General features: G+C 41.5%; 1 protein-coding gene across 5 annotated transcripts in view; it reads right to left on the reverse strand.

Annotated features, from left to right (window-relative positions):
• AOAH (acyloxyacyl hydrolase) overlaps positions 1 to 25,643 on the reverse strand; it is a 170,637-nt gene that overhangs the window by 38,544 nt on the left and 106,450 nt on the right. For all 5 annotated transcript variants that reach the window (XM_019925453.3, XM_019925442.3, XM_019925444.3 and 2 more), the window contains one exon: positions 15,052 to 15,134. In XM_019925453.3, coding sequence (XP_019781012.2) covers positions 15,052 to 15,134 — 83 coding nt within the window. The remainder of the gene's footprint in view (positions 1 to 15,051; positions 15,135 to 25,643) is intronic.

Raw genomic sequence — 25,643 nt, forward strand, 5'->3', positions numbered from 1 at the left:
GCCCTGTATCCATTAGAGAATACCCCTCCCACAGCCTCTGATAGCACCATTCTACTTTCTGTTGGTATAAATGTAACTATTCTGGGTACCTCATATAGGTGGAATCATACCATATTCGCCTTTTTGAGTCTGGTTTCTTTCATTTAGCATAATGTTTTTTTGTTCGTTTGTTTGTCTGCGGTACGCAGGCCTCTCACTGTTGTGGCCTCTCCCGTTGCGGAGCACAGGCTGCGGACGCGCAGGCTCAGCGGCCATGGCTCACGGGCCCAGCTGCTCCGCGGCATGTGGGATCCTCCCGGACCGGGGCACGAACCCGCATCGCCTGCACCGGCAGGTGCACTCTCAACCACTGCGTCACCAGGGAAGTCCTAGCATAATGTTTTTAAAGTGCATCCATTTCCAGCATGTGTCAGAATTTCCTTCCTTTTAAAGACTGAATAATATTCCATTGTATGTACGTACCACATTTTGTTTATCCATTCATCTGCTGATGGGCATTTGGGTTGTTTCTACATTTTTCTATCGTGAATATGCTGCTATGAACATTGGTGTGCAAGTATCTGTTTGAGTCCCTACTTTTTAGGTAACTGAAATTGTTGGACCCTATGGTAATGCTATGGTTAATTTTTGCTTAGGAATCATCATACTGTCTTTGTTTCCTTTTTGTAGTGAGGCGGGGTAGTATTAAACATGCACACAGACATACAATTTAAGGGCAGTCATTTTATCTCAGCATGCATGCATTCATTCACCCTCTCCATTCATTTGTTGAGCACTTGCCATGTGCCTTGCACATAGTAGGGAATTAGCAGATGAGTTGGACACAGCCTCTATACCTGAGGATTAGCATCTGTGGGGTTAGACCTATAACCGAGTGCTGGTGAAAGGTTTAAGGCAACCAAACCCAGAAAACTCAATGTGATTTGAGTCTATTATCTCGGCTCAGAGACGGTGCCAGATTTCACAACACCGAGTCATAAACATAGAGACTCAAAGGATTTCTGGGTGTGAGATGGCTCCCTCTTGCTCCCAAGAGGGAAGAGAAGGAGGACAGCCATGGGGATCCTACGGCGGCTCACTCGTCTCATCGTCCGGGCCCTTCATCCAGTGCCAGTCCCAGGACTCTCATCTTCCCATTTTCAGTAAACTAATAAATCAGGAGGTGTTTAATTCTCACTCTTTGATTTTTCTCTTAATGAGAACTGAAAACTAATGAAAGCTCAAGCCATGAGTGGGAAAAAAAATTAAAGGACCAGGTCAGGCCAATCATTTTCCTCATTACCCAGAGTACAACTGGGAATGTGAGGTGTGGAGCACCCACAGAGCTTGAGGAAGATGGAAATGAAAACCTGTCATGGCATGCCACATGGGCAGCCCCTCTCTGGACCCACATCCCTACATCCCTCTGATGCTCAGGGCAAAGATGGCAGGCCAGTGGCAACGGCTTGCGGTGGACCTGAAAGTAGCAATCACAAACGTCCACCCAAGGAGAGAGGAAGTGCCCGCTCTTCCTTACCCAAATGTTTATTTTTTCTGGTGGGTGTTTATAACAGGAGCCCAGAATTTTCATTGCTCCAGAGTTGTGGCACCTTCCACGATTTCCATTTCCTTTTGGAAATGTCAGTTTTATGAGATTATGTAATGAGTTTATGTAATTCCCATGTCACTTTCTCTTCTTAGTCCCCCTTTCCTGTTGTTCTGCTATCCCTTTGCCAGCCCCATCATTTACTGTCTCTCTCCCTCCCAAGCGCTCTTTTCTCTCTCCTCCTGTGCATAGACTTCCTCTCGGCTGCCGATTTTGTTGCGGCTGCTGCTACTATTACAGCAAATACTTAATAAAGTAGTTGGAACAGGAAGATGTAAGCAGGAGAGAAAGATAGCTTCTAGCCTGTGGGATGAGGCAAAACAAGGTGAGCATTTGAAGAGCTGGTGCTACCCTGAAGAGGTCCATACCTGGTCTCTACAATAATAGTTCAGAGAAATGGAAAAGTTTTGACTCTGAAATAGGGACACTTAATTTATTTGTCAAGGTGGTACAATGGAGAATCTACCTGTCCCCAATTAAGAAAAGAATAGGGTCCTTATTGGCCACAAAAGTCTGAACTCTGGCTCATTCAGTCCCTTTTACATAAGGCATAGTGCATTGCAAGTAAAGAAGCGTTTCCCGTAATCTCAACACTGGTTGTCTTTCATGAGTAAATTTCAGCATACATTCCCACTGCTGGATCAGTGTTGACCACAGCAGCAAGTGCTTCATATTCTGGACATTTGAATCAACTGGTAAGATACTCTTAACGGTCTTCTAAATAAGCCTGGAAGTTTTTGGTTTTGTGCCTGGCCCAGAGTAAGAGCTCAGTCTCAACTTCTTCATGGGGTATATTTAAGTATAAGTATAATAGGTCTTCTTAACTTAATTCATTCATTCAGCAACATTTATGGAGTACTTACTATGTGTCAGGCATTGTAATAGATGCTGGGGACACATCAGTCAATAGAAAAGATATGGTCCCTGTTTTTGTGAGGCTTAGAGTTATTCATAAGTAATGAACATCAAGTGTTAGGGATTCTGAGAAGCCCTGAAGAAGCGGTATTAAGCTGAGCACTGAAAGAAAAGTAGGTGCTTCTTCTCTTGCAGTCCTAAGAGAAGAACTTGGCAACTAATTCCCAATAAAATATTGGATGCTTTCTAGACACGACTCAGAAACAAATCTCTAGTTTAATGCCATCTTTGTTATAACTCTCTGAATAGGACAGGGGCAGATCCAGGTTTTGCGTTCTGAAGATTATATAATTTGGAGGACCCTCTTTAAGGAAAAGAACACAAAACACAAAAATGAGACCTGACACAAAGAGAAGCCAGAGTGCAAAGAGACACAAGTCTTAATCAATTGTGGTTAAATATCTCAAGTTGGTAAATTTTACAAATCCATATGGTTACCAGGCAAGTGAGGGGCCCTCAGGCTTCAGCGTCACTGGCCTTATAACTCTGCCTCTTGGCACTCCGTAGACGTCGAGTGCAAAGCCTTGGAGCATCAGTGCTAGATGGGACCTTTGAGAGTATGTGATCAGGTAGCCCACTTTACAGATGAGGCCCAGAGAGGGAAAGAGGCTTGCTCAAGGTCTAACAGCTAGCAATCAGCATCTCAGCTAGTAACCCATTTCAGGTACCAATTACTACACATTAGTAATGACTGAAACAGATTATTTCAGTTCTTAAATGAGACTATGTGAATTACAAGATCTAGTTCTTATATGAGAACCTGTAAAAAGGACTTCGAGGTGCATTTTGCAACCACTGCTATAAAATTTTTTGTCAGATAGTTCCAACATCTGACATCTGTTAGTTTTCTTTTCCCATGTGAGTTGAGATTTTTCTGGTTCCTTATATGCTGAGTAATTTTGGATTCTATCCTGGGCATCTTGGATATTATAAGACTCTGAGCCTTATACTTTTGTCTTATTAGGCAATCCACCCAGTTAGGTTCAGGTGGCAAGTTCTAACTAGTCTTCTGGGAGGTTATGGTTTCGATGTCAGTTCCACTCTCAAACCCTCTGTAGTGTTATTCTGATTTGTCTCATGTCTGTGCCACTGAGTGGCCATTCTGGGACCTGGGCAGTGGTCTATGTCCAAGTTGAGGTCTCAGAGTCTTTGGTATGCAATTAAGGATCAGATCTGTGCATGTGCAGCTCAAGAGAAAGCCCAGGAGTTCACACACAACTTTCTGGGGTTGCTTTCCCAAGCTCCTCCGTCTCTAGGAGCTCCTCGGTCCTTTCTAGTTCCTTGGGCTCCCCTGTTTGGTCCTTAAGCCCCAACTTTCTTTCCCCCACTCTCCTGTGCACGTCTCACAAATTAACTAGAGATGAGAGGACAGAGTGAGAAAATAAGCAATAGGGTATCTGCTCCACCCTCCTGGGAGCACAGCTCTTCTAACTGGAGGGACTGTCCCCCCACCCAGAATTCTAGACACCTCCTCACTGCTGCCCTGTCACTGCAAAGAGACCCCTTTCCCACTTCTAGAGTGAGAACTAGAGGGTTTCTTCTGATGCCATCTCTCCATGCCACTGTCCACTTCCGGGTTTGGGGCAGCATTGAGTCTAGGTTGGGAGATATCAGAGGACAACAAAATGTCAACTGCTGGTTTGGCTGTACTCCTCATTCTGGTTTGCTTCTTCAGTCGGCTACTATTTTCTTTCCAGCGTCCTCCAATACCTTTTCCATAACTTCTGTCCAGGTTTTATAGCTGCATTCAGTGGGACAGACAGGGTGAAGTCTGCTTACTCCATTATACCCGGAACCAGGAACCAAATGCATTATAGAGAGTATAAATAGTTCATGAAAAATGTGGTGTCACACATTGACCTAAAATCAATCTAATAATGCCATTTAACTCTAATTAGATTTTAAATAATGCAGATTTTGCTTATAAATTTAGGAAGCATTTTGAAGAGTGCGATTTGTATAATCCAGTTAAAAAATCAGCCATGAGAAATTTAACTTCCTTGTTTTCTCTAAAAATCTTTCTTGCAATAAGCAGAAATATTCAGACTAATACACTGACCTTCAGCTCAAAATAGTAGGTACTTAATAACTGTTCGTGGTGACAATTTCTGATGGTGTTTCTACTACCAAAAATGCTTTCAAATTCACATGCGTGGTTCTGAATTTCTGTGACAAACTAGATAAATGATTCCCCCAAACATATATTTTTAAAAGAATATAACAGCCTTCCCAAAGCGGCTCTAATCTACCTCCTGGTCTCAAAACTTGACATAATTTCACAAGTAGCCTTCAGCCATGCTGAACTTCTCTCTCGCTCTTCCCTAAAGATATTTTGCCCTTGGAACATCAATGCACTGAGTCACCATCCCCCCATGGTTTTTGGATTGCTATTTTTTTCTGCAAGGCTCTCTGCTCAAATGTATCTTCTCTGAAGTTTTCCACTCCTTCTCCAGGCAGAGTTGTGTCTCTCATCTCCAGAGACCTCAACCTACCTCTATTTATTTTACAAGAACCATAATTTTTTCCTTCTTTGTCTCTCTTTTCTGTTTACTTATGATCTCCTTGAAGGCAGGGACTTTGTCTTGTTCACCTTTCTGTTTCTAGGAGCTATTGCAATATTGGAGAGGAAAGAGAGGGAGTGGTGTGGCAAAATCAAATGGAAAATGAGAGGAAGGGAAGTAAAAGAGAAGACCGGAGGTAAAAGGCACCTCCCAAGATGCTTTGAAACTGACAAAACCCCGGCAAGTTCCTTTAAGCTATCCACACAAGTAGCAGTGAGCTTTCCCTATGATGTCCTTTATCTCAAGTCCTAAACAAAAGGGATCGATTGAAAGGAGACCCCTTAGGACTTCAGGAGCCCTTGCCATTGACAATTACATACAAAAGTGTAAGATATTTGCTTCTGAATTTGCCCTCTGCAGGTGTGCTGATTCAAGAGGTACAGGATGAAAATCTTGATCTAACAGAAGAATAGAAAGCACGCACTCTTCATATTATAATCATTGTCAGATGCCTTGCTCCTACTTGGATGAGTTGCATGAAACAAGCAGAAGCCAGGAAGGGCTGCATAAATAAGTCCTAAGAAATAGTCCCATTGGAATCAGAATGTCTCCATGCTTTAATGATTCTTTGGAATTCCAGAAAGTATTAAAAATTGGAATGATGTCCTCTAATAAAAGGAGGAAAATGTGTCCCTCTGTATAAAATGTGTCACACTGAAATGTTTCTCTTTCAAAAGTTTCTATTATAATTAAACCTTGTACCTTGGAGATACTTCTGGTCTTTGAGAGAGAGAACAAGTTTTGATGCCTGTAGCCCTGTAAGCATTTTCCTTTTAGATCAAGCATCTCAAATATCGGTATTAAAGTCTTTCTTTGTTGTTGTAACCACACTGGATCATGGCTCCCAAACGGAAATGTCCTAGTTGTTTTGTTATAAGTAATTTCTGTTATCTCCTGTCAACCTCTTGGGTTGAGACCAAATATTCTACCCAGTGGTTGGGTTCATTAAATAATTACTGAGGGCCTATTTCTGTTTGGCAAAGGTGACTTCTTTGCTTCTTCTAATGCTCCGTGCTTTTAGAAAATATTGTCTTAACATTTTCATTTTGAAATGATTTCCAAAAAGTTGAAATAATTTCCAAAACTCAAAATAATTTACAAAAAGTTGCAAAAATAGAGCAAAGGATTTGCACATACCCTTTCATCCAGATTCCTTAAATGTGAATCTTTCATAATCATAGTGCAATGATCAAAATCAGGAAATTCATGTTGGTACAATACGTTGTCTACACTAAAGACCTCATTCATATTTCACTATTGCCCCATTAATGACCAGGGCCAGGATCCAATTCAGGATCACATGTGTGTAGTTTCATGTCTGTTTAGCCTCGTTTAATCTGGGCTGATTCCTTAGTCCTTCTTTGTCTCTCATGACCTTGACACTTTTGAAGGGTACTGGCCAATTATTATTATTATTATTTTTGTGGTACGCGGGCCTCTCACTGTTGTGACCTCTCCCATTGCAGAGCACAGGCTCCGGACGTGCAGGCTCAGCGGCCATGGCTCACGGGCCCAGCCGCTCCGCGGCATGTGGGATCTTCCCGGACCAGGGCACGAACCCGTGTCCCCTGCATCGGCAGGCGGACTCTCAACCACTGCGCCACCAGGGAAGCCCATGGCCAATTATTATATAGAATGTCTTCAATTTGGGTTTGTCTTATGTTTCTTCATGATTTAATTCAGATTATGACTGAATAGAGGCAAGAATACAGTAGCAGTTGCTCAGTTAGTTTAAGGTACAAAACATTTTTTCTTCTAATACAGAGATCTTATGGGGTGGGAGGGTGTATAAAAATAATAAGCCCTTGTATGTATAATTGAATTCAGCTAAGCCTGGATTAATACTCATTTGCAGTTTTTCTCTTCATCCTTCTTTTACTTTTTCCTTGCCTCTATCCCTTTCTGAGAGGACCACTTTTGATAAAGAAGGCTGACACAGAATGCTGGATCAAGGTATCTAATTCTGACATTCACCTGCCTCCAGGGCAGGTAGTGGCTGTCCTAGACAGCAAGATAGTGGTTTTAGCAGCTAGAATCCAAAAGGGGGACAGTATGGCATGGTGGGGAGCAGGGACAGACAAGCTCTGGTGTATCTGGTAGGAGACGGACATGAGTTTAAACTCTACCAAGCTAATGGACCTTGGGCAAGTTACCTAACTTTGCTGTGGGGTTTAAATGGGGATCGAGTATGTAAAGTACTTAGCATAATGTCTGGCTTAGAGAACGTACTTTCTATGGACTGAATATTTGTTTCTCTCCAAAATTCATACATTGAAATCTAATCCCCATTGTGATGGTATTTGGAGATGGGGCTTTTGAGAGGTGATTAGATCATGAATATGTGCCGTTATAAGAAAAAATGCCGTTCTAAGAAGAAGCCAGAGAGCTGGCTCACTCTCCTTCTGCCATGCCGCCAGGGGATGCAACAAGAAGTCAGCAGTTTGCAACCTGGAAGAAGGCTCTCATCAGAACCTGCCCATGCAGGTACCCTGAGCCTCCAGACCTGTGGGAAATAAATTTCCATTTATAAATTACCCACTGTGGTACTTGGTTAAAGCAATCTGAACTAATTAAGCAGTACTTAGTATTAGCTAAAGTCTATAAAAGTAATAATAACAGTAGCCACTTCAAACAACTCTCCAGCTGAATCTGCCCATCCTGCTAACAGATGCCGTAGAGGGCTGTGCCCTGACCAACGGTCCTTTGCAGCATTTCTGAGAGAAACACGATTAGCTGCCTGGAGACTGGAAGGACATCAACCTGTTCCTTCTGGCTTGGAGTAAGGCCTGAAGAATGGTGTCTCTGTGCCCAGGACAAGCTCCTTCGACAGTTCTTGTGCTTGTTGAGGAATCAAAATCCTCTCAGTCAGGCTTAAGAGCAGGATGGATTTCTCCCCCGTGTCTACTCTTGTTAGAACACTTCCCAGCGGCAGCTTCTGTCCCTCTGCTGGACGCCCAGGGCCCGGTCAACTCTCAAGAGCTATTCCTCACTTTCGCACCCTCTGACCTGTTGTGCATCAAAATCCTAGTTCACTTTCCCTTGAATAGCTGACCATTAGACTTGGGACGGGGTTGAACTCTCAAATGGCCACAGGGGCCAGGTAGCTAAGTCCACGTGTGAATGGAACAGAGTGGGAACCTCGGCCAAACACACAGCCCATGATCCACCTGAAGGGGAGGCCACTACTCAGTGCCAACCCATTGTTGCCAGGCAGGAGCATGGCTGTTTACCAGAACTGTTGATTTTCTAAGAGAAATAGGAAATTGGATTTTTATGTAAAATCTCTTGATTATTAAACATCGGCAATAAACCACATTAAAAAAACCAAAAACTTAAACATGGAGTGAGTCTGAGGACTGCTAGTCTAAGACACTCTGATTTAGGATTTCAGAATCATAGAGCTTGGATGGACGTTGATTATCCTGTTTAAGCCCTTTATTTCAGGGAAACTGAGGCTCAGAATGGGGAAGGGACTCACTGAGGTTATAGAACCAGCCATTGAGGGGTCAGAACCTGAACACGGTCTAGGCTTGCATTAACGTTTAGTCTTTTTATCCTCTGTGTCTATTACAGCGACTGGTGCTCAAAAATAACTGTAGAATTAATGAAGGCATGAAGGATCATTCTCATGAATCTGGAGCTCGCCTCTCCTGATTTTTCACTGCAGAGCAACAGGAGAGAGTCGCATTATCGTGTGGAATATGAATAAGGTTGTTTTCTTTGCTCACGTGATTCACATGTGAATCTCATATGATTCATCCCAGAGCAGCGATGTGTAGGAGAAACAGTCCAAGAGTCATGAGAAGGAGCCCTGAGCTGGACTCACAGTTGTCATGGACACGATGTGATGTCCCGCATCATGTAGAAACCCCCTCTCCTCTGCCATCCCCTCCCCTCACTCTGATTCTGCTCCAAGGCCTCCTCCTCCATTTGCCTTAGAAACTCTTCCCTCACCCCTTCGCTGCCCAACTTTCCCTTCTCTTCACCCCACCCACTTAGACTTCCTGAGACTTTATCCTGTAGATGGTCTGAGTATGAATTCCACAGGCTGCCTGAATTTTGCCCCTTTTTTTCTAGTTTCTCCTGGTCTGTCAGATTCTCTCCCATTCTTCAGATGGTTTAACCAAAGGCTAAACAAGGGAACCAGCAAGATGAAGTTGTTTTTTGGGGGGTGTGGGGGATGGAGGGTGGGTAGACAATTTAAGAAGTTCAAGACTGAATTTGGTTTGTGGCAAAGGGATTGGGGTGAGGCTGGGTAGGTGAGGCTGCAAACACATGCACTTTGGCAAGTGTTAAAATTCTCCCTTTTTCATATCTATATACTTGCAGTTAGTCCCTTACTCCCCACTCTCCCACTAAGTGGGTGAGTAGATGGGTGCACAGAGAGGGGCGACCTCTCACTGTATGGATGGGCCCCTCCAAGAAGACATGCTCTTCGGCACTTTTGACTTTCTGAAAACAAAACAACCCCAAACAGGTGTTGACACCAAGGTTTTGCTAAACTTGCAAAAATAAAATGAGGAAGGCTGCAGGTGAAAAAGACATTCTGTTTCAAGCCAGTAAAGTCCTGCTTGCAAACTGTAAAGAGATCCGTGGTGCAGCCTCTAAGACCATCAGAGTGCCCTCCTCTGCAGGCTGTGTGGCCATGGAGGCTCAGGGCTGGGATTTGCTTGTTTCATAAGCAGATGAGTTTTGTTTATTTTAGAAGTAGATGCCTTACGAATTTTTCTTTACTTTAAAATACATATTGATATTGAATATCATGTTAACATTTGCTTTTCTTCTACCCTTTATTTTAGATGAAGCATAATCTTGTCACTCATGGTTTTTGCCCACCATGGAGGTATTCAGGTTGGCAAAAGATTACTGTGTGTGCTTTTCTTCTCTTCAAAGGTTAAATGTAACTCCTGAGAGTTATTTAGTTTAAAAAAAAGCGTGTCAGTTTGACAAGTCCCTACTATGTGCAGCAGAAGCTCAGCTCAGGGCTGGGAGTACAAATTTGTTTCCCATGCAGCTTGTCCTCACCGTCAGACTGGGAAGCCAGACTTAAAGCAAATGGCTCAGCTACAGGCGAAGAAATGCAACAACAGAGGCAGGGACAAAAGGCTTATGTGAGGGCTGAATAAAAGCTAATACTGGGCTTCACTGGTGGCGCAGTGGTTGAGAGTCCGCCTGCCGATGCAGGGGACACGGGTTCGTGCCCCGGTCCGGGAAGATCCCACATGCCACGGAGCGGCTGGGCCCGTGAGCCATGGCCGCTGAGCCTGCGCGTCCAGAGCCTGTGCTCCGCAACAGGAGAGGCCACAACAGTGAGAGGCCCGCGTACCGCAAAAAAAAAAAAAACAACTAATACTTATTGAGTCCTCTCTGAGCACGAGGCCTAAGGCCCAAGACCTTTGATGAGGTCCCAAAGATTGGAATGTGCAGCACGGGTATAGCAGGTGCTTTTGGGGTCCATGTTTGCTGTGTTGGCCTCCCCAGCTGAATATTGACTGGCGTCCACGCCTGAAGCACTAGTCTCTGAGGGGTGATCATTGCTGGGTAGAAGATGACACCCCTCATCTGCTTCTGCCCCTTCCAACATGTTCTAGAGCTTCCAGCTCAAGCAGCCAAGGCTTGTTCTCCAGCCCCTTCCACCCACAGCTTCCACCTCTTGCCTCACCCATCGGCAGGGGTCTTTCACTGCCCCACCCTCAGTTCTCACAGCGTTGCCTTAACCCTGCCCTTGCCCATTGTCTCCTCCAGCCTCTCTAGCGGAGCCCCGAGCCTGCTCCCCAGGCTGCACTTGCCTCCCATTCCCCAGGGCTCCCTCTGCAGTCCCCTCATTTCTCCTCTAGCCTTCGCCCCAGATCCCCTCTGTCAATCTTAGATCTGCCAGCTACCAGTTTCCATCACTGCCCACTCCTATCCCTAGCCCAGCTTCTTCCTCCCAGAGGAAGCCCCTTTCTTTCTGCCAGATTCTCCCGATGGGGCTGGCAGCCCCTCCCCTATCCCCATTACCTTCCTGCTAGCTACTGTTCCCAGGGGCCGGGAAACTCAATGCTAGATGTCCCTCTTTCTGCCCTTGAACTCTGGGAGCCACAGGCCTTCCCAACATGGACATGTGTTTTTTAAATTTATTTTTGATTTTTCAAATCTACTTGCTTCTTTAAACAAAAATTTATATTGAAAAAGTGACTGATTTTTTTAAAATGCTGAGTAAATAACAGGACAGGTGGTGGGTGAAGGTAGCAACAAAGACGGAAGATCAGGAAGCACTGTATTTCCCCATTCAACCTTACCACGGCCCAGTGAAGTTCAAGTATGGACTGCTATCACCGCCACTTTGCAAAGGGAGCCCCATCTGGGTTCTGTGATGAGTTCCTTCATGTCATGTGACATAGTTTAAGGAACTGACTTTATTGGGGAAAGGACAAACTTACAAGGCTGGGCTTGTCCCCTGAACCCCATCATCCCGCTGAGTTTGGGTGCAGCCTTTCCCCCAGGAGGGTGGGGTGAAGAATCCCATTGGAGCTGGCTTGTTGCAATGGCAACAAAGAATGAGATCCTGGCATCGCCTTGGGCAATTGTGCTCATCCAACCATGATCCCCATTTTATAGATGAAGAAACGGACCAGAGAAATTTAACAATTTGTCCAAGTCACAGAACATTTCCAGGGCCTAAATTCAAAACCAGTCTGCTATTTTATACACAAAGAAAAAAGACTTTATGAAGTAACAAGGAGGGAAAGACCTCTGCTCTCTGTTCTCTGGGCTTCACCTTGTATCCTGAGAAGTGAGGTGATATTCTGTGAGGACCCAGCCAACCTCCTGGTGTTTTGACCCTTTCCCCCTTCACCGCACTCCCTTCTGCTCCCCACCCGAGCCGTGTTGGCATGTTGGGAGCTGTAAGGGCTGCTGCAACCCGTCTCCTTTGCTGATTGTAAAGAAGGCTTAGCAAGAAACTTCCTACGCTTAACCCTCTATGCCAGAGAATTAGTACCCAAGTTAAAATGACTTCAACAGTTTATATTTTAAAGTACCTTATAATCACTGGCAATGGTTCATGGGAGAGCTATCTATAGAAATTTTTGAGATCTTGTACATAAACCTCAAGAGGAAAATAGGAGCTGTTTCTTTAATTCTTATTACACAATTTTTAAGAAACACTTTCATATTCCATTCAACTCTTTCTTCCCTTTTTCCTTTCTCTCTCACTGGTTCTGAAAAATAAGTGTAGACATAAAAATGCAGGCTATAGAAAGCCGACTTTTTCTATATTTAATAAAAACCTTGGGGAGTAATTGAAATAATTTGGCACTGGCAGTCAGTTTACACGCTGCATAATAATCAAAGGAAAAATCCATAGTGAGGAAAGCAGCAGAAAACAGGAAGATGTGCTGGAGAATAAAGCCAGGACATTAAATAATGAGTAACTATGAGAAACTTAAAAAAATTTTTTTTATAATTACATCCTTAGAAAAATAGTCAAGAAGCATCTTCAAAGAAGTTATACTAGACAAAGTGTACACTCTCTGTATTTCTAAGGATTTTGAATTTAAAGAAAAGAACAGAAACACTCCTCACCCCCAACTCCACCCCAGCATCTATTCATTAGATAAAAGTCTGACAGAAGCCATGGATGTCAATCAAATTTTGACATACATGTTTTTTCGTGATTAGGCTATCCTCCCATCTCCTTTCTCCTTTTTTATCTCCACGATCTGAATTTTAAAGAAATGCTGTCAAGACAGGGTACCACAAAAGGAGAGATGTCTACTATAAATTGTACTGAGTACTTTTCAGAGAATTTTACTTTGGTCTTTTAGATTTTACAGAAGATGGCTGCATTCATTGTGGGAGCAAAGTGACATTGAGATGACACGTCTGGGTCTTGTGAGAGAGAAATGCTGGTGTCACAGGCACACGGGGAGAGCGCAGCTTCCAGCCTGCATTTCTAGCCGAATCCTATTCCTTATTCTGCACCCTAACATGGACTCTTGGCTGCGGACCTTGGGCAAGGTCTTTACTGTTCCTTCAGTTTCCATCTAGATTTTTTTTGGTTGTTATTTCTATATAAAACCAAAATCTGTGGGAAACAGAAATATTAAAAAAAATGAAAGCTATCACCCATAATTTATCAAACATAATGATTTTGGTGTATTTTCTACCAATTTTCTTATGTACAGCTAGTTTTTTCTTTTCTTTTCAAAATACAGTAGAAATTAAATTATACTATCCAATTTTATATGCTAATTTTTCTTTGGGCGGTGTTTTGTCTTTCTAAATAAAAATATATGGACATTTAGTCCTCATTTTCTAGAGCTGCATAATATTCCACATGGTGTTTTTGTGTTCTTTGTTTTTACAGTCTACACCGACAGAGAGCTTTTGCCAGCACTGGGACTGTTTGAATATCTCATTAAAGGAGAAGAGAGAGAGCAACAAGGGGTCAGTATTCACTTTGCGTCTATGATGATTCTTAGCCAGGTTGCAGGACAACTTTCCAGTAGACTGTTGGTCATGTTCATACGCAGAGAGACAAGGTTGATTTCTTTCTGTGGGTCAATCTCGGATCACAGACCAGTGACTGTATTATCGTTGTTGGTGTCTGAGTGGAGTGAGATAAGCTGGGTACAAATTCCAGCTCTGCAACTTTCTATTCTGTGACCTGGACAGGACTCTTTGTTCTCTCTATGCCTCTGTTTTCTCAGCTGTAACAGTGTAGATATCATTAAAAATTCCCAATTCTGAGAAACGTATTTTAATACATTTGATACTGGGTTGAGCACTGCAATCAATGTGTACATTGCCATTTTTCTTTCCTTTTTCCACCGTTAACACTCCCCAGAGCTAATACAGTCAATGCTATCTTAGAATTGAAGTAATATAATATGTCATATAATAAATACTTGCTTTATAGTTTGTTGAAAGGATTAGGTGAAATATTATACATAAATTGTTCTTAGCGTTTGGAAGAGATCAACAATCAGCTATTATTTTATTAGTAAGAAAAAAACTATGTTGTCCTTAGAATAGAACATTTGTTCTGCATAGAATATATATGATAAACAATACATTATTTGTAGGTCATATATTTAGATAAAACTTGTACTGCTTGGAAAATTCCTTAATGCTCTGTTGATTAGAGATGGCATAGGGATGGCAAATAGGTTTAACTTTATGTGCCAAGTCTAATCTGTTGATGATGATTGTCAGGTGTGCTGTGTTGTGAGAATCGCTGAAGCAGAATAGCAGACAAGAGTGCTAAGGTGGGTTAGTTAATCTCTTCCCCAGACTTTGGAAGACGGAGTGGCAACACACAGACTAAGTGCCATCTCTGCATTATGTGTCACAAAACCTTACTCAGCAGCTCATTAGGTACTAGCCACGCCATGGTTAATCAATCTGGAGTTACATCAAAATCTTGTGGACTGAATCTGGGTCCAAGGTGGGAGGTGAGAACCACACAGGTAAGAAACAAGCCCAGAAGACACAGATGTCTGGGAAACATGGGAAGCTGATGGAGACAATACCCTGAAAACACGTTCCTTTTTAAAATGGCTTTGGGGGGTTTCAGCCACAAACTTTTAGCTATTTTTCATAAAACTCCAACCCCAGTAGAAATGTGGGAGACTTTGCACCATACGGGAGGGCAGAGTCTTTGCAATGACCTTGATTTCCCTCAGCCCTTTTTCCGCAAATGCTCACTTAGGTCTTGCTTCCTGAGCCTTGATGCCCTGCACCTTGGCCTTTCTAGAGCTTTGCTCTTGGATGACTGAGGTGCCCCCGTGGTCTCTACCTTAATGGCATCTTGTCTTGTTCTCTTTTGCTATGGGTAAAAGGCCTTAAAAGGGCCCCTCTCTCAGAAAAGGAAATGGTATTGAAAAGGGGGACTGTTCATTTTATTCTATGTTCATTATTATCTAATCCTCTGCTTTTGTGGTACTTATGAAATAAAACCAATCATTAAAGGCACATTGGTGAAAGTTTCAATGGAACACTACATACCATTTCTTGAAATGTTCTGGTAGTCCCTGTGATTGCAGTGGTTTCTTTTCCGTAAACGAAGGTAAATAGAGTTTTCTTTAACTCTGAAAGAAATATATATGTGTATATTTAATGACAGGACATTCACATGATGGAGTTAAAAGAAACATGGTTTTATTATGATTTTTTAAATGTGAAAATGAACTCAGAAAATCAAATCTCTGCCGGCACATTTTCTCTAAACTGTCAATACATTATTAGGAGTTGTTATAAGAAACAGTTCTACAAAATGGGTTGCACTGATGTGATAGATCAAACTTTTTCTTCTTTTTATGAAGACTTCCAGTCATCCCTTTCTAACCTTTTAACCAAGAGCTGCTGTAAGTCTCTTGAGCAACTGGTCATTTTTACCAACTCGGTTATTTTGAATCTGATCGTGTTCCCTTTCTTCTTTTGGTTGCTGTAAAGCTGTGGCAGACACTCCTGTTGTCTTTCAGATCCATTTCTCCCCCTTCATCCATTTTAATAGAAGTTTCAGTAGGATATGTGTCTGCCCTGAATGATGACTGCTTTACTCAGCTTCCCTTGCAGCTAGGAGTGGCCACTTCACTAAATTCTGGACAATAAGATGGAAGGAGAAGTATCCAATGACAGTTTCTGGGAATGTTTCTCAGGAAACAATTGGCAGGTGACCCTTGCTTAGTCCTTTTTCTCCATTCTGCTGCCCACAATAGGAATGCTGTCATCTTGGACTATGGGGATAAGTTCTACACTGAGAAAACAGAGGCGTGAGCTGGAAGGGCCCTGAGGACCAGTGGAGCTGACCTCCCATATCAGACCTGGACTGCACATGTGAGAGAAATAAACTCATCTGTCATCTTATTTAAACCACCCATACGTTGAGTTTCTCTGTTACTTATAGCTGAATCTAACACTAATGGACACAGATTTTAGAGACAAATTTTCAACCAGCATCAGGCTGTAACTGCACATATTTTAAGTCACTTTATTGGCTTCTCTTTGTCCCATCTTTGATTTTCCATCTTCTTTTGCCCAACTTTAATTTAATTTAAATGGAATTTAATGTTATGTTCTCTATACTTTTATAGGCTTCCTAAAATCCATTTTGAAACAAGACCAGGTATAAACTAATGAATAATAATTAAACTCAGATATATTTGATTATTCCTCAAATGTATTTTATCTTCTCTTCATTATAATAAACTTCATATCTCACAACCTTACATAAATCATCACTTATTTTTAAGTGTTATGTAAGTCTCACTCATTGTATTATAGTGCTTGCCTACTGTCTCGGTGCTTCAGGTTTGGGCGCTTAGAATGCACTGTAAGTATTGTTCTTTCTGAAGTCTGAGGAAACTAATAATAATAGAAAGAAAAACTTGTGGTTATCAAAGGGGAAAGGGGGAGGGAGGGATAAATTAGGAGTTTGGGATTAACATGTACACACTACTATATATAAAATAGATAACCAACAAAGACCTACTGTATAGCACATTCTTTTCTCTTATAAGTTATTTCGTAATAACTTATAAGGGAAAAGAATGTAATAAAGAAACTAATACAACACTGTAATCAACTGTACTTCAATTAACACCCCCCCCCCCAAAAAAAGAAACTACTAGTAACATTTCTTAATAGAAGACCAAGATCTCTGAACAGTATTTTAATTATGGAATTTTTGCTTTGTGGTAGAGTTTTGAGGTGAGTGATTTATTTTACTTTTTAAAATCAAAGCTACCCATGTGCATAGTTTTAAAAATCAAATTCATTTTACTTGAATAATGTTTAAGGGGCCTTACTATGTTCCAGGCACTACTCGAGGCACCTGGGTCCTACTGGTAAATGAAAAAGATGAAGATCCTTGCCCCTGTGTCATTGACATTCTGGCAGGGAAAAAACCCCACTAAACATCACGAATAGGCAAATTATGGAGCATGCTAGAAGACATAAATGCTATGGAAAAAAGGGAGGCAGGGGAGCTAGGATTAGAGTGGTCAGAACAAGGCTTTTTGAAAAGGTGGATGTGAGCAAAGACTTGAAGTGGTGAGCCTTACAGAACAAAATAGTTGAACTATTTTCGTCTATAAGGCTTGTAGTGATAAACAGCAAGCTCACACTCCCCGTTCCTCCCCATTTCTCCACTCCCAGAGGCAATTAATTTCAACCTTATTTGACTGAGTCTTTTCGTATTTTCTTTGTTATCTCTAAATAACATACTTTCAAGGCTACTTCTTGATTTTTAGTCTTTGGCATTATCTATTCACTTCCCACTATCAAGAGGAGGATTTAGCTATTCACAGCAGATCTATGATTGCTTTTTCTTCTCTTCACAACACTTTCAATTCCCTGGAGTTAATAGCTGCCTTTGTTTCTTTGTTTAATTTTCTTAACTGTTTATCATCAATTCACCCTTAAATCCTTTTACAGTTGTTTGATCTCTTTTCAATATGCTCTGATGTATCAGATAGTTTTTAAATTTCATCTCCTTGTGGAAATCTCTCCTGGGTCCTCTTGCCCTGCTTAATCAGGACTTGTTGCCCTCTCACTCTGCTGCAGAGCAGATATCCTGGGAGCCTCCTTCTTCATACCCTGGGGATCCTTTTCACCTCTTCCTGACTTGTTAGATATCCTATTTCCTGGAAGACCACATTTTTCTTATTTTTGATGGAGAGTACTTTTACGTAACGTTTGAAGGATGTGTGTGAAGTAACATTACTTTTTTTAGCATCTGAAAATGTTTTTATTTTTGACTTAGTGAGGTGTAGGGTGGTGAGGTATTGCTGGTGAGGTGTAGGGCGGGCCCAGAAACACAGCTTGCACCATAAATACAAACACAAATAAGGGTTAATAGGACTTGTTGGGGATGAACTTCAAGTAGAGAAGTAGCAGCGTTCACCTGGTCCCTGAACTCTCATTGTCTCATAGAAAAGTGTCTTAGACAGGACATAGCTAGACTGGACACATATGGGACACCCTATATATTTTTAGGGAAAGCAGGTTCTGGTGTTTATAAGTTGCTATATTATAATAATAATAATAATAATAATAATAATAATAATAAATTTCAGTGATAGGTAACTGTTTTGTTAAAAAGGAGGCGTTCCAAACAGGATGAATCAGCTTCTTGTTAAGTACCGATAGGAAAGAGGAAATGGGTCTCCAGAAATATCAGTTTGCCTCTTGTTGACTGGTGTGGTAGATTTAAGAATAGCCTCATTATCTTTGACACCCCTGCCCTTAAATCTTGGCTGTCTTGTTACTTCTTTGACCAAAAAGATATGGTGGAAGCGACACTATGCCAGTTTTGGCCTCTGGCTTTTAAGAATCTTGGCAACTTTGGTCTCTTGGAGCCCTGGTCCACCACCTAAGAAGTCTGACTATCTTTCTGGAGACACCATGTTAAAATGGCCCTATAGTGGAAGCAACAAAGATGTCCTTCAATAGGTGAATAGATAAACCGTGGTACACCCATACAAAGGACTATTATTCAGCAATAAAAGGAAGTGAGCTATTACGTCATGAAGAGACATAGAGGAAGCTTAAGTGTATATTGTTGAGTAAAAGAAGCCAATCTGAAAAGCCTGCATACTGTGTGATTCCAACTATGTGACATTCTGGAAAAGGCAAAACATGGAGACAATAAAAAAATCCGTGGTTTCCAGGGGTTAAGAGGAGGGAGACGGGTATTAACAGGTGGAGTACAGGGGCTTTTTAGGACAGTGAAACTAATCTGTACAATACTGTAATGGTGGATATATGTCATTATGCATTTGTCAAAACTCATAGAATGCACAACACAAAGAGTAAACCCTAATGTAAACTACAGACTTCAGTTAAGAATAACGTATCAATGTTGGCTCTTCATTTATAACAAATCTACCACACTCATGTGAGATGTTAATAATAGGGGGAATTGAGGAGATGAGGGATTATTTGGGAACTCTCAGTACTTTCTGCTCATTTTTTCTGTAAAGTTAAAACTGCTCAAAAATTAAAGTTTATTAAAAAAAAACAAACCCTACCTGGAAAGGAAAAGAGATCAGGCTAAACCCAACCTTCTGGTCACCACTTGTCAGGCACCCACTTGGTGTGAGTGAAGCCATCTTGGACCCTCCAGCCCAGCGCTAAGTGAATACTGTCGTGTCCATGGTCAATATTACATGGAGAGGAAGAATTGGCCAGCCAAGCTCTGCCTGAATTCCTGACCTCCCAAACTGTGAGGTATAAAAATGCCTTGTTTTAAGCCACTAAACTTTGGAGTACTTTTTACACAACAATCGATGTGCAGAACAGATGCTTATAGAATTCTGGGTTAATATCGTTTTCCCTCAGAAGTTCGAAGGAGTCAATCCATTGGATCCTGACCTACCTATGTTGTTGTCTGAAGCCATTCTGTGCCTCAATCCTTTGAGAACCTGAGTAGCATCTGTTCCAAGTGTTCTGAAGTGTCATGATGACAGGCTTGGTGTGGTTCTATTTCCATTCAGTGTTAGACACACTTTCAACCTGGAAATTCATGTCACTCAGTTCTGAGAGGTGTTCTTGAATTATTCCATTGATGATTTCTTCCTTTCTTAGAACTCCTATTATTTGGATACTGGGTCACCTAGACTGGTGACCTAATTTTCCTAGTTTTTCTATCTTAGTTTTAATTTTCCTAGTTTTTCTATCTTAGTTTCCATCTCTTTGTCTTTTGCTCTATTTTCTGGATGATATCCTCAACATGAGTTTTCAATACATCCATGAAATTCATCTTATGTCATTAGTATAATCTCCCAATGATCATTGTTGGTCTCTGAATATTTCTTTAATTTTAGTATAATGTTTTAATTTCATGAATGTAATATCTCCTCTTATTTTTTTGAAGATATCATTTTAATTATTTTTATAAGTAGGATATTAATTAAAGTTAAAAAAGATTTCCCCTTGGAGCACTGTCTCTGTTATCTTGAAGTTGTTTTTCTCTTTGTTTTTTGTGTTGTTTTTCACATTCGAGGTTGGTCTCAGATATCTGATGATCTTGGGTTGTTGGCTTATGTGTAAAAGTGGAAACTAGCTGAAAACTCAAAAGCTGATAGGAAAGTGGGCCTGCTGGGTGTGGCTTGTTGTCTACGGCCCTTACTAGAGGGTGGACTGGCTGGGCCTTTCTCAGGGAACCCCTGCTGCCCGAGTCTTTGGGGCTTTCCTCTGAGGATGTGCAGATTCCCCAGAGAAGGGTCTTCTAGTGTCCAGCTGGGCTGCCAGTCCTCTGGGTCCAGGGGTGGGTGGACTTCAGGTTCAGCATGCCTGTGCTTTAGCACAGTGCTCCTACCTCCCCTTGTCTGCTGTCTTCCAGTCCAGAAGCTCTTGATTTTAGCATCTCCGGAGAAGAAACCCTAGTCTTATATCAGAATAAGGGAGGGGAAGAGATCCGAGGATCTAACTACTTCGAGAATCTTTCAACCAAGACTTGTTTTTAGCCTCACTTTCATTTCTAGAGCTACCATATGGAGCCAGTTCCCAAGGCCTCTGGGGTTCTGTGGTGTAGACTGGGTTGCTTCTCAGCTGTCCCTCCTCCTAGTTTAGGACGCAACTTTCTTGAATCGACTAAGTCAGTTACCACTTGTCCTTCTGCTTTCTGGCTTCCAACATTTTGTGGCTGTTGGGTCTTCCTGTTCTCTTTGTCCTTGTGGACAAATTCGTTTACTGTCATTTTAGTGGGGTTTCTCAAGGAAGAGAAGTAAATGCTTTGTTCAACCTGCTATCTTACCCAGAAGCCTGAAATGAATACTTTATACACTGCATCATCTATGCCCTCTGCCATGACTATTTTATTATATTTTGAAAAAACAGATGGGAAATGGACATTAGATCTGAGTTCAATACTAAAATAATTTCACAGTCAATAAAGAGGGGTTATTTTCCTTTGGGAAAGTAATGATTACCAATATTTAGCCAGAAAGGTATTTTTGATAATTCTAAAAATGGAATTTATGTACTGAAATATTGTTTTGTTCTTGACCTGCTCATAGAGAGTAAACAGTGTGGATATTAATATTATAGATACAGTTAGTCACACATTACAGAAAGAACATAGAAATCTTTATCAATAGGCAAATAGCTCCATTACTATTTCTGACCAGAAATAGCATCTAGAATTTTGGGATTAAGGTTTTGTAATACTAAGTACTAGAAACTATTTCACCTAAAAAGTTACTATTTTCATTCATCCCCATTCTCAATACATAACCTCTCTTATAAATCTTAGGAACTGAATTTCTCATGCAGTGCTCAGGAATTCTGAGAAGATAGAGGGATCAGTACAATATGTTGAGAAGCTTGTAATACAATATTTGAGATGCCTATAAATGGAGGAGATTGCTTAATAGAAAGTTATTTACATACAGGGTCAGTGAAACTCGAATTAATAGGCTAAACTGAGGATACCGTGCATAGTAAGGTTAACGGTGATCACCATTCTGGTTTCAAATTCCCCTCTTCTCACTCCCCTCTCCCTACTTGGACTCCAGTTTTCTGTATGATCTTTTTTTTTTTTTTTTTTTTTTTGCGGTACGCGGGGCTCTCACTGCTGTGGCCTCTCCTGTTGCAGAGCACAGGCTCCGGACGCGCAGGCTCAGCGGCCATGGCTCACGGGCCCAGCCACTCCGTGGCATGTGGGATGTTCCCGGACCGGGGCACGTACCCGCGTCCCCTGTATCGGCAGGCGGACTCTCAACCACTACGCCACCAGGGAAGCCCTCCTGTATGATCTTTATTTCTCTTTTTCCTCTGTTGTGCATCAAAACCCAGTCCAACGGGTTAGTTGAAGAGGTAATAGCTTCAGTCCTGTAGTTTGAGGGGTGCAGAGGAGTGTTTGAAAGTTCTCTTCCTCACACATTCCCCAGTGTCTAAGGTAGGGGTGCCCTCAGCATTGAGAGTAGGCTTGGAGGTTCACCATGTTAAATTCCCAGTTTTATCAGCTCCATCTGTTGTAGGGCCTGGGAAGTATAGCCCTTTCACTGAGGACACACTAGTCATATTTTGATTTCTAATACCAAAATTCAAAACAGATAAATCTCAGAATGTCTGCTAGTTGCTTTCCCCAACATGGGCTCAGGTAACACAAAAATCACTTTCTCTGAGAGCCTTCTAATGACCCCCCCCACCTCATTTCGCTATGGCTGAAAGAAAAACAAAACAAAAGAAAGAGTAAAATTAAGAACAAGACTCAAGAATAATGCAGACAAATTAAAAGGGTTGTTTTAAAATTGAAAAAATTATCACTTCCTATGTTGATTCCAAGCAGAACCCACTTGGAGAGAGGCAACAAAACAGTTTCCCAAAGGGCTTAGCATATCAGAGGGTTTTTGGGATAAACCGAGTGAAATAGTATTCAAGCAGCAGTGATGTATTAGGTCCTGTTTCTGAGTCTATTTCTGACTCTCTTTAGCAGCACAGCTAGTTTGGGTATAAATTCTGAGACCCTGTGAAGCTGAATGGGAATAAGTCACACAAAAAAGACTGGGGCTTGGAATGTGAGTGAGAGAGAAATGGTAACATTTGATGTGAACGGTTAGGACAGGGGAGTGGATTGGGATAAAGTTGGATAATTTAGAGACTAGACAGGCTTTATTCAGGGACCTCTACTGCTAGGAAGTTTTAAGACAAGGGTGGATAATTTGCTTTCCGATGTGGATGGAGATCAGGCCAGCATGGGGCCAGGGAGATGGATTAAAGAACTTTTAAAATTCCTTCTAGCTCTTTGATACTAGCCACATCCCAGAGCCCTGTGTAACCCCTAATTCACTGCATCACAGGAGAACCAAAATTTCAGCCTCAGAGAGAGATAAACATGCAGAATATGACTCGTTGTGTATTCAAAGAGCCTGGCAATGGGCTAATTATGCAGGGGGGCTTGCAGGGTGAGGATGACTGCAGAGGAGGTCCCAGGAGTTCAGACATGAAAAGATTAGCAAGACAGCATGATAGATTTTTGAATTTGGAGCAGCAAAATAGTAGAGGGAAATAGACTTCAGGGGCATCGTGTTCAATAATTCATAAGCTGCTATACTCACACAAGGCTTCTTACCTGTTAACTTTCCACTAAGATTCCTTCCTCTGCCCTTCTCTGAGCTTGTGGCATTATAACTCTCTCCATCCTGGCTTTGGCCAGCCTCAGATTTGATTCTAGGCCACTGTATCAGGGTAAACTTTAAACTGTGATAAAATGGAGGGATTTAAGCCTGTGGATGCTTATAAATCTGAAAAGATCATTTGTGGCATAGAAGATTGTTTTAGTAATCTCAACACTATTTCTCAAACGATGCTCTGTGCAACACTAGTTTCTTGAGACATATTTTTCTCATAAACCACACACACATTCTACATGGTTCTGTGGTCAGATTAGTTTAAGAAATGTTTCATATTATACCTTGGAGCTATATACAAAACTTTTGGGGCTTATTGAAGGCTCTGATAAGCCTTACACTGAATAAACCTGTTTCCCTTTATTTAAACCAGCATTTCCAAAACTTATTTGACCTAGGAATCTTTTTAAAAAGTGTGCATAATACCTTTTAACATCTTGGGGAACTAGCGTTTCACAGAAACAGTTTTTGTAGAATACTGATGAACTATCTCTGTGATCTATATTTGAGCTTTATGAGATGGCCTAAAATCTCAAGTTCAGTTGGTTACAAGAATTCTACTAGAAAAATTTGGAGGTTGTACATTTACTTTGATCAATCTAGACTGCTGTAAAATTATATCATTCTGGACAAAAAATCACATCAATGCTTAATTTATCTATTATTGACCAAATAGCAGATCTCTCCTTTGTTTTACTCTTTCTACCTGACTATTGAGTTGATCATTTTACTTTAAACTTATTTTCTCCAATTTGTTGACTGTGTATTTACTTTAATATTATGATGAATTTTGCTAATTTCTTGTAGAACATTTATTATCGAACCCACTTAGAAGTCCAAGGGCTTAAGTTACGCTGATTTATTTTTATATGCGTCCCGTTATGCAGCTGGTGATCAAATTCATGCTGTTTATACTCCTCCTCCCATGTTCCTGGTGTTTTCCCTGAAATGTTAATTCCTGCAAATCTGATTTGATTTAGGCAATCTGAGTAAATGCAAGGGAAGGATGTTTGTAGATCATACCACACTCTGCAAATATAAAGTGATGTCATTATAAACTTAGTGATTCTTTTATTGAGTACCTGCTATGGTGCCACACTCTGTGCCAGGGGCTAGGGCCCCAGAGCGAAGTCAAGCCGAATTCTGGCACTCGAGATGCTCAGAGTCTGGTATGGGGTGGGTGGAGTGGGGAGACAGTGAGTAAACAGTTATGACAAGTGAGACGACATTGGTATTGAAGGGGCAAAATAGGAGCTCAGGAGAGAATCGTATAGTCAGATGGGGGTTAGTACGGAGAGGCCGTCAAAAGGAACTGACCCCTGACTGGTGGTTGTTGAAGCATGAACGGGGGTAACTAGATAAGACAAAGCTGAGGTTCAATACCTATGAAAAATGCTCAAACTCACTAGTAATCAAGAGGTTACATATTAGAAGAGCAATAAAATATTTTTTGTTAGATCAGAAAAAAATTAAGAAGATATTTGTCAATAGCCGGTATTGACAAAGGTGTGGGGAAACAAGTATTCTTTTTTTTTTTTTTTTTTTGCGGTACGCGGGCCTCTCACTGCTGTGGCCTCTCCCGTTGCGGAGCACAGGCTCCGGATGCGCAGGCTCAGCGGCCATGGCTCACGGGCCCAGCCGCTCCGCGGCATGTGGGATCCTCCCGGACCGGGGCACGAACCCGTGTCCCCTGCACCAGCAGGCGGACTCCCAACCACTGTGCCACCAGGGAAGCCCGAAACAAGTATTCTTATACAATATTTGTGGGACTGTAAATTGGTGTAGCCATTTTGGAAGGATTATAAAAAATTAAAAATGTATACATTCTGATCCAGTAATTTTTTTCTAAAGACATCCTTACATGTAGTCATAAAGAGAACCATAGAATGTTCATTACAGCATTATTGGAATTAATGAGAACTTGGAATTAAGTTGACTGTCCATCAGTAGGAGAATAAAACAACCATACTATGAAATACCATTCTGCACAAGAATGGAAAGTGTTTCAAGAAGTATTGTTAAAGCATTAATTTATAGTATGTTATGCATAGTATGATGTCATTTACGGGAAAACCCCAACAAAGCATTTATTTCTTTATGTACAAATACATAGAAAGGGTCTGTAAGAAACCACACTAAATTGATAACAGGACTTTCTTCTGAGAAAGGGAATGAAATTGGGAGAGGGCTTTGGCTTTTTACATTATATAGCTCAGTATTTTTTGTAAAATAAAAATGTATTCATGATTTGAATAAATTAAAAAATAAAATTAAAAACTCAGTAGGGTCAAAAAAAAGAACCCCCAAAAACTAAGTAGGGTCAAAGGGGACATCACCGCAGTGGAGAGATTTGTCAGTACACAGCAGGAAGAGTCCTGGGCTAGCAGTCGGGGTCTCCAGGTGGTCCTTCCTGCCCCAGGCAGCCTTCCTGTGCCTGCATTCCATTCCTTCTTGCCTTGTCTA

Source organism: Tursiops truncatus, chromosome 9 (assembly GCF_011762595.2).
Source record: "Tursiops truncatus isolate mTurTru1 chromosome 9, mTurTru1.mat.Y, whole genome shotgun sequence".
Taxonomy (NCBI): Eukaryota; Metazoa; Chordata; class Mammalia; order Artiodactyla; family Delphinidae; genus Tursiops; species Tursiops truncatus.